This window comes from Acanthisitta chloris, unplaced genomic scaffold, assembly GCF_000695815.1.
Source record: "Acanthisitta chloris isolate BGI_N310 unplaced genomic scaffold, ASM69581v1 scaffold22852, whole genome shotgun sequence".
In the NCBI taxonomy this organism is placed as follows: Eukaryota; Metazoa; Chordata; class Aves; order Passeriformes; family Acanthisittidae; genus Acanthisitta; species Acanthisitta chloris.
In genome coordinates, this window is record NW_008662474.1 from 477 (window position 1) to 10,202 (window position 9,726).

Genomic DNA, 9,726 nt, shown 5'->3' on the forward strand with positions numbered 1-9,726 from the left:
TATAATTCTAACAGGGAGACCAAGCTTTTATTACCATTGATTTCATGGGAACAGCTTAGATATGACGTCTCAAATAAGCTGTGAAAACCTTGTTCTGTCACTACAAGTTGATGAGCCAATAAATTGTACTAGATCTTGCTTCAATGTAACTGTTTGCTGATTACAAATGACAGTGTCCAATTTCTGTTCCCCAATTTCTGTTGTTCATCATTCTGTCACATTTTTTTTTTCCCCCAGGGAGAAGGTCTGATTTTTAATCCTTTGTCTAGTAGAAATCTTCTAAAGTCTCCTATTATTTTCTCCAGACTTTTTCCATGAGATGCAAAACAGAGATTGTTTGAATGAGAAGACACTATGTAGATTTGAATAGTGCTTAAACTTAGCATTTTATTTGTAACTGCTGCTGTATACTTCCAGCAGATAATTCCAGTGATCTGTTCATAATAAGCATTTTGCCAACACGATGTTTTTGGAATCACTGTGACACAGAAGCTCAAGTTCTTCCCATTAATCAGAATTTCCAGACACTGTTTCAAAAAAATTTTACCTGATGTAATATTGCATAAATGCCTTCATATTCTTAGTGCCATCTGAACTTCGTAACATTCCCTACCTTCAAATAATCTATGGGATTTAAAACTTCAGATATCCCATTACTCATCAGTTTTGTGTCACTAATAAATTCTATCTCATCAGGAATGCTTAGTCAGTTCCTTAATAATTTCCTTCTACACAAAGCAAAGTGAGGAATTATAACTATTGTTTTTAATTTTCTAAATCCAAAACAGAAATAAAACAATCATCGCTTTTCACAAGTCCTTATGCTCAACTTCATATTAAATTTTTGAAATGCCTATAAACACTACTACTTATCCAGGAATTAGCTCACTTTATCCAGGACTTGGTATTCTCTCTACCAAAGTCCTACTTCGTTTTGTCTTCTTGTAACATGTACACCCAAATATTTTTGTCACTGTGTCTGGGCTAGCTTTGTTTTGTCTTCTTGTAACATGTACACTCAAAATATTTTTGTCACTGTGTCTGGGCTACAGCCTGAAAGGACAACAAAATGACTTTTCTATGGTTCAAGTAAATTAAACAAAGACATTCTGTTCAAAGACAATAAACACGTTCAAATAAATAAAACAAAGACATTCTGTTCAAAGACAATAAACACAAAGATACTTACACGTGATAAAATACTTTCAAATGATTCTGTCAGTGACCTTTTGGCTTTGTTCTTTAACATATCTAATCTGAACCTCGGAGCACTGCTGGGCACCTCGTTTACAGCATTCTCCGCAGGTGGCTGGGAGGTCTGCAAGTGTTTAAAAACAGAAATGCAAAACACTCAACATCATGGAGCAGAATCTCAGTCAACAGTCTGAAGGCTTCTGTAACCTGAACCAGTACTGAGTCCTTGGCTTTTCATGCCTTTTCTCTACTGATACTTGTACTGAAGTCAAATAAACTATCCTAACATAAGACCAGGAAATCTCTTAAAGAAATGTGCTGTGTGTAGTAACATGCTTCAGAATAATTGCCATTTTCATAGAAATTTATGGCTCTGTTGAGAAATTTTCTTTAATGTCAACGTACAGTTGTAAAATTCTAAATGTTTAAGAGTAACAGATTAGTGATCCCTAATTTATTTCTTCTTCTTCAACCCAGAAATCAATCAAAATTGATGAAGATATCATTTTAAAGCATCCTATTTCCAGCATGACAAAAGTTACAGGCCTTTGTATTTTCTTTTTACCTTCCCTCATCTTATATTCAAAGGGCAAATGAGATGCTGCTTGCTATTATGTTCTTAGGAAAAGACACATTTTGAAGTGTTTTTGTTAAATAGGATCCATGTACTAGTAACACATTTTTTAAAAAACATAAATCAAGGAAGGAAAAAAAGCCAAAACAAGTGATGAAAAGCAGGAGAGTGAATCCCTATGCAGAAAAGAAGGGAACAGTGACAATAGGGTGTCATGGATTAATGATTGCTGAGACAAATAACACTGCCAGAGTACACATTCAAAGGTATCTGTTATCACACAGCTCTGAAGATACATTTTCAGAGTAAACATAAAATGTTTCGCTGAGACAAATCACGGACTGAGAGCAAGTCAACTCTGTTCTTAGAGCACTGGCATCTTTGCAAGTGTCAAATTAACCAATTTTCATTCCAGAAACTGAGCAAACAGACTTCAGCAGGCCTTAGGTATTTTCAAATCACACTGAAGACATACTAAGGTATTATCTTGCCTTTATATCCCTATTTCCAAGCTGTTTGTGACTGACAACTATTTGATAATCAGCTGGCACTGACCAAAAAAAAACCATTTCAGGTATGATGACAAAGGACCTCAGGCAAAGTTTCTTCCTCTTGTGCCATAACTACAATGTTTTTTTTCTTAGAAATGTATTTCTGGTGAGATGCCCAAGACAATAAATCAAAGAATGAAATATGCAAAGTTTTCCTGCTCAAGAGAGGTCAATAATTAGCCAATAAGCCATAAAAGAAGAATAGATTAACAAAGTGAACAAATAGTAAATGAAGATTTGCTGCTACTTCCCTATTTTCTTCATGGGTCTATTTCCTCTCCATATATTTATTTGCTAGTTTAGATCACAAATGGCCAACAGCAGTCACCACAAAGGAATTACCAGCCAGCAGCAGAGGGACAGCCAAGATTTTTAAAAGGGACAAATAACTGGAACTGAAAGTTTCCAGTGCTTACACTCTGAAGTTTCAAAATGCCAGTGATGGAAAGGTCCAAAAATAGAATGAAGTATTTTTGCCTTTCTCCTCCTTACACAAGCTAAAACTGAATGATTACTTACCTGTTTTGCTTCTCCAACATGAACATGGTCCTTCTGTTTTTCTTCATACATGTTTCTCAGAACAGAGATAACCAACTCATTCTCTTTCTGATCATTTCTTGGTCTTAATTTCTTTAATTGAAAAACACCACAAGCACAATGATTATACATCTGTACAACAGTTAGCAGATAGTTACTCTATTCATTTTGTCACTGTCAATACATCATCCATGGAAGAGCTGGTCTGGTTCATGCTACTACTCCAGTCCACCAGAGGACACCAGTGTCCCAGGAAAAGCACCAACACAGCCAGTGAAACACTTAACCTCACTTCATAAACCAGGTAATTTACAGGAAAGACAAAGGAAAACTGTAGGGGGTAACAAATTGCCACAAGCAAATAAAGGCTTTAAAACATATTTTTGCCAATGTGCTTTCGATGTAAAGAAAACCAAACCACTGTAGTTCTGGGCTTGTAGCACACATGAAGTACTGAACCTTCTCCTAGAAATACTTCTCATGGGACGTTTAAGTTTTGGGAAATCACGTAGGTTTTTTAAAAATTAGTGCACAAGTTGAACATATCTGTCTCTGCTGCATTCTGTTCAGGTCTGAATTATTATGAGAGAAAAATTTAAAAGAATGTAACCCCAGAAACATGACTTTTGAAAAGCATATGCTGGTTTAAGCCTAGTGGATACAGTGTGAATTAGCTAATGCTAAGGCAGCACATTAGATTAATAAAAATACTACAGGAAGACAGTTATCTAAAAATGCAAATCATGGTTACAATATGCAGATTTGTAAGACTACAACTACAAGCAGTCCAACTGAAAAATCAGCTGAAAAAGATGAGCAGGAGACATGCACTTTACCCTTGCTTTTACCAAGTTAATCATTTGCAGACCCTCACCAGAAGCAATTAACAGTTTCCTGTGACCACTGAAAGCTTTAGACTGATAAAGGTATGAAGAATACTAAAAGACAAGAGTGCCAGTTAGGTGCTATTCACTAAGAAGTTACTTAGCTCATGGAATCAGTCCCACAGAGTAACATCCAAATTTGGTACTGAGTGATAAACTGCCACATGGAAACACACAAAGAGACTGAAATGACTTAAGAGAGGAAGAAAACATTATTTTTTTAAAAAGTCTGAAATTTCCTAATCTTCAATAGCATGTCAATCATAGAATCAACCTGGTTGGAAGAGACCTCAAAGATCATTGAGTCCAACCCTCCTGGGGTCATTAGCCCATGGCACTAAGTGCCACATCCAGTCTCAGCTTGAAAACCTCCAGGGATGGTGAATCCACCACCTCCCTGGGCAGCACATTCCAATGTCTGAGCACTCTCTCTGGAAAAAATCTCTTCCTGATATCCAGCCTAACCCTCCCCTGGCAGAGCTTGAGTCTGTGCCCTCTTGTCCTGCTGCTGGTTGCCTGGGAGAAGAGCCCAACCCCCACCTGACTCCAACCTCCTGTCAGGGAGTTGCAGAGGGTGCTAAGGTCTCCCCTGAGCCTCCTCTTCTCCAGGCTGAACACCCCCAGCTCCCTCAGCCTCTCCTCATGGCACTTGTGCTTGAGACCCTTCCCCAGCCTCACTGCTCTTCTCTGCACCCACTCCAGCACCTCAATATCCTTCCTGAACAGCTCTAGAAAAATTATATTGAAATTAAACCACAAGGTGATAATGAGTAATTCACAAAAAAAAAAAGAAAACTTGTGTGTTTCACACTGATGTTTGCAAAAAAATTGAATTGCTTTAAAATCCTGAAAGAAACAAGGAGCTTACCTTAACCTCTTCAAAAACAGAGGCCTGTTCCTGGTTGTTTAGTGTTGTTAGATGCTTTTGCAGTTCTAGTTTAGTCTTAGAAGGGTGCAACCCTACCACGAGGAACAAAAAAGAACAAATTACATGGTCAATTTTGCCAGAGTTTATCAACCACACAAATATGCCCATAATTTCAGTTAAAGCTTGCCAGTTATTTGAGCTGATCCATTACATGATTTCATAACAGGGCATTAGAAAAAACTCTAGGTTAATTTAAAGCTACTGCTGAACTCATGGTCTTTAAAATGAGGGACATGAACTCTGCAACGAGGAGATTTACTGAGCACAGACCAGGATTATACTCTTAGCTGAAGATTCCATTATCACACAAGACAAAATAAACCCACAATCTACTGCATTTTAGCTTTGCCTTGTTGGTGGTTTATGCAGTGGTGCTTGAATTTTGGTTATGGTATAATTCTCTTTTATTTTCTCCAATTTGTATGAATTGGCCTCTTCTGAAAAAGAGTAAATTTACTGTGTGTTAGTTAAGTTCTTGTTTTGCCCCTTGCAGAAAACATTTACTGTCAGTTGAAAAGCAGACTACCCTCTCATTCAGATTATTTTTTTCTGCTCTCATCCTGGATTAAATTCTTTTCCTCTACTTTCTGTGGAAAGACAGCAAACCATCAACAGTATTGTGTACTTCAATTTCTGATCAGGGCATTTCTCCTTCAGAAGCAGCAGATACAATTAACCAGATGGCATGATTGAGATTAAGAATCATTTGCCTTTAAGGAACTTCCCAAAAATCATAGCTAGCTGAAAACCAAAACAGAGTGAAAGTAGTTTTGGAAGTTCTCCAGTTTCATCACATTAATACTAGATAGGTTTTAGTCCAACAAGCTACTGTCATGTGACCTGACAAGCTGCTGTTGCCCTTTATTCACCCCAGACATGGCTTAAATGAACAAAATCTAACTGAAGTTCTCTGAAATGCAAAGGGGATTTTTATGTCTTGAACTTGCATTCTGGGCATCAACTACAATTCTAATTGCTGCAATTTCATGAAGGAGCATAGATCAACACCACAAGCACATATTAAAATCACTGTTCAGTTCATGTCCAGTGGCAGCACAATGTCAGTATCTGAGTGGATTCAATAGCACAGCAGGTCACAGTTACTGCAGAGGTTCCTTACTTACAATCCTCTGAATTTATACAGCTAATAGAGTCAAACAAGCTGCAACACACTAATATTGAAACTCTTCATTAGTTTTCAAAAATTTGACTAGAACACAAGAAAGCAGCTTAACTTTTGTTAGAAAATTCTTACGACCTTACAGAAAACTTGACATTACAGTCCTGTAAATAAAAGGACTGGCTTTCACTTCTATCCTAAGTCACAAGCTCATTTTAAACACTAATTTCCTTGAGCTTCACATGTAAGACCAGCCCCCAACAAAACTGTTAGGAAAAACACTCAACCAGAAAGTTCTTCAAACCTTACCTTCTATCTTTTCACAAAGTTTATGCAAGCTCTGCATAGGACATCCTTCGCAGAGCTGGGGCTGTGCCTTGGAAGTTTGTTGCACAGCAGCCACAGTGAAAGCCTGTTTCAATGTCATCATGATTTCATCAACCTGAAAAGAATTGTGTGCAAAAGAACACAATTTCACTCTTCCACTGAGCTTCAGTTTTCCTTAACACAAACACAGCAGCCTTTTAGAGTGATACTGTCCCATTGCTATGCTGTTTCTGTGCACAGACACACAAGACAAAACTTGAAGTCTTATCTCTTCCAGGCCATTCAATTTTATTAGTGTGGTCTAAAAAAAAGATACTACCTCTATCTCAAAACCGTTTCTTGTCTAGGATTAAAAAAAGTTCCTTGCAGTTGTGATACACTGGTCTGACATAGAGCACAGCAGTGTAGTCCTGATTTTAAGAACAGGTGCACTACAAAAAAACTCTCTCCAAAAAATGAGGCTATGGTCTAACAATTTGTACAATAAATAAAGTATTTACTGCATTTTAAAGGGGATTTTAATTTCTGCCCTCAAAACAAATGAAAAGTTCTTTTGCAGACTGCTACGTCAGTCACGTTTTTGAAATAATTATATTTCTGAGTGGAACAGGATTTTTAAACCTTCAGCAAAATACAGATCATGGAGCAGTAAAAGACTTTTATAACCCACTGTTCTATTTGGTTCTTTTTTCCTTTCACTTACCAGTGCTTCATCTGTACACTGAAACACATAGCACACAAAGTGGAAGCCTCCATTTTCTGAAGATTCTCTGCAGATGAACCCAAAGTGATCCACATGTCTAATTCCCTAGCAAAGAAACAACAGCAATGAAGGAGTCACATCCACTTCCAGTGTTTTGTATCTGTATTTCTTTCAGTGATAAAAGAATGAAAGGCCCAATAGCATTACATATAGATCAATTCTTTCTGCTACAGCTCCACTGAAGTCATCTGGCCAAGCAGGATGTTTTGTCTGTTTTTCTGCTTTTCCTTGTTAATACAGCAAGAAGCACAGAACATTCCCTTTGTCTTGTTATCATGAAGAAAGTATTCTAAAAAGCACTTAAAAGGATAAAAAGTGAATACTTCTATAAAACAGAATGACCAGGTGTCCGACAAACAGCATCAGGTATCCTTAAATAACCTGAACAATATTGTCTTATCATTTGAAACACTAACATTAAATGTTCAGAGCATGAAGAAAAATAATTTAATGATATGGAGATACCTGGTTTGTTGGAGTGTGACAATTATATGTAGGTAACAAAGGCTTTATTACACAAACATCAGGTGTTGAAACATAAGAATAAAAAAACATGAGCACAAAAAGATAAGGACATTCTAATGTCCTAAAGCCTGCAGCTGCTCCTACTCCAGCTCCATTGGACATCCAGACTAAGCATTTTAGGAGGCAGCAGTGTCATAGAGCAAGAACAGACTGATGCAATGTGCAGACTCTCCCTCCATCATCCACATCAGATGTGGACAGAAGGCACCAAGTCCCCTCACTAACCTCCCAGCTCATTTCTTCTCCTGAAAACCCAACTGCTATAGTGTAGGGAGCCCAGTCAAGATCATGGCCCTGCCTACAGAACTGCAAGGTACCAAGAGCTGGCAAAGTGCTCTTAGCTGTTTCAGATACCTCCCCAGGACCACATGCTTCCTTCTGTCATTAGAATATCACTGATGGATTGAGCATTCTGGAAATTAAGTACTGATCCTTATCTCTCTTATAATTTAACTCCAGTGCCTTCAAGAAAAGATTATTAAAGTTCTTGTATGATCAAGAAAATATTGCCCCTTCAAATGTTCTGAAATGCAATACCTGGAGGAGAAGCTCAATATCAGTATTTGCCCAACTGACACATCACTTGGCCAGCACCACATTCTTCAGACAGGAGGGTAGAATTCAATCAGAATCTCACTCCTACTGCTCTGAGGAGCACAACCATGTAGAAAACATTTAAACAAAAAAAAAAACCCCAAAATAAAGAGAAAGAATACACTGCAATCTTACCTGAGAACAAAAGGATATTTCTTTAAAGCTTTTTTCAATTGCTACTTTTTTTGTGTCAGGACTGATAAGGTAAACTTCAGACTGGCCAATCTAGAAAGAGCAAAATAAACAGCAAGATAACAAGTAACATTACACTTCCTTTTCTCTTGCTACAAAAACGTTTCTTGAACATAAATCTCAATTTTTTTCTACCTTTATATTTAGACCAATTAGTATATCATTACCAGAAAGAATACTGAAACAACACTGACTTGGCACTCAGAGCTCTGCACATTACTGCACTGAGGTTTAATTTCACACTTGAGACAAGAGGCTAAGAATAATATTTATACAGGTGAGAGCAATGTTATGCCACAAATAACCTACTTTGCACTGAGAGAAATATACTCACACTCCCTTCCTCTTGTTTTCTGCAGTCCTAGCATGTACTACAGTCACAAAAGCTGCTTAATGAAACTGTCCTAAAATCTGAATCTGTGTGCCTCTCTCTGTATTCCACCTAATTATTTTTTTGAGGTTTTACTGATTTAAGACATACATAACATTTGATTTAAAGCCTTTAACTCAAACTATACAAATGAGCTTACTGGAGCACATTTTCCAACTCTATTTAATCTGTATACCATTTGTACAGCAGTGACCCAAAAGCTGATGCTAGTTTTTTATGGCAAGGGGCATGTTTAAGCTGAAACTATTGTTTTCATTTTTTCATCTTTTTGCAGCATCTTTGTAACACTGGAACAGAAAAAAAAATTAAATTCTTCCTATTTTTAGCACATCAGAAATCCTGCTAAAGGCAAGTCTCGTATTTTTGGGAAGATGGGTGGAATTTGGATCCACTCATGAGCATGACTGAGAGAAACCTGCTTCAACCACTACCAAACCCCCCCAAAATGCACATAACATCAGCAGCACCAATATAACTGATTTATTAAGGGGGAAGGGTAGAATCCTGTGTGTGAATGGATCAAGTGAGATGTGCCACCTCTGTGTCTAAAAATGGTCCTGTGCAATCAACTTCCACCTCTTCTTTCACTTCAACAAGTCATAATGGGTTTCCCCCAACTCCCTGCTGGTTTCCTGGTATTGTTCCTGTGGTTATTCCTTCCAACACCTACTCAGCAGCCTCCTCCTGCTTGCTGCTGCTTTCCCCTTCCTGCAGCAAGGTGCTCCTTCTTATAGCTCAGTCCCACATTCCTTTCACATTTGGTCCCAGGGCAGCAGTGATCACTTGAATTAACTGAACAAGAGAAAAGACCCCAAACCAATGAACCTCTTCCCCCTCCTCCCCCCCAAACAACCAGAATAAAAGCCAAAAACTAAAACTCCTCAAATCCCAAGAAATTGGCTAGGAAGAGACAGCAAAATCAGGACTGTTTGAACCAGGTGAGGACAGTCAGCAGATAACTAATCTGAACATTTTTCACACCTAGTACACCAACCAACCTTTGCTGCAGTTCTTACTTCATGGCAATTCTTACTTCTTTAAGTAAGAACTTCAATTGAGAACGTACCAACAATTTCTTTTTTCCACTGGATGTAAAGTTACTTGTAAGCATTTCATACGTAGCCACACACAAACTGATGAGCAGAG

General features: G+C 37.8%; 1 protein-coding gene across 1 annotated transcript in view; it reads right to left on the reverse strand.

Moving 5' to 3' along the window:
* Positions 1-1,189: 1,189 nt before the first annotated feature.
* LOC103798366 (TBC1 domain family member 1-like) overlaps positions 1,190-9,726 on the reverse strand; it is a gene marked incomplete at its 3' end in the record, with an annotated part of 23,906 nt that continues 15,369 nt past the window's right edge. The window contains exons 3-8 of the mRNA XM_009070621.1: positions 8,133-8,222; positions 6,819-6,923; positions 6,098-6,230; positions 4,609-4,700; positions 2,839-2,949; positions 1,190-1,318 (exon numbers count right to left, since the gene is read on the reverse strand). Of these exons, the coding sequence (XP_009068869.1) occupies positions 1,190-1,318; positions 2,839-2,949; positions 4,609-4,700; positions 6,098-6,230; positions 6,819-6,923; positions 8,133-8,222 (660 nt within the window). The remainder of the gene's footprint in view (positions 1,319-2,838; positions 2,950-4,608; positions 4,701-6,097; positions 6,231-6,818; positions 6,924-8,132; positions 8,223-9,726) is intronic.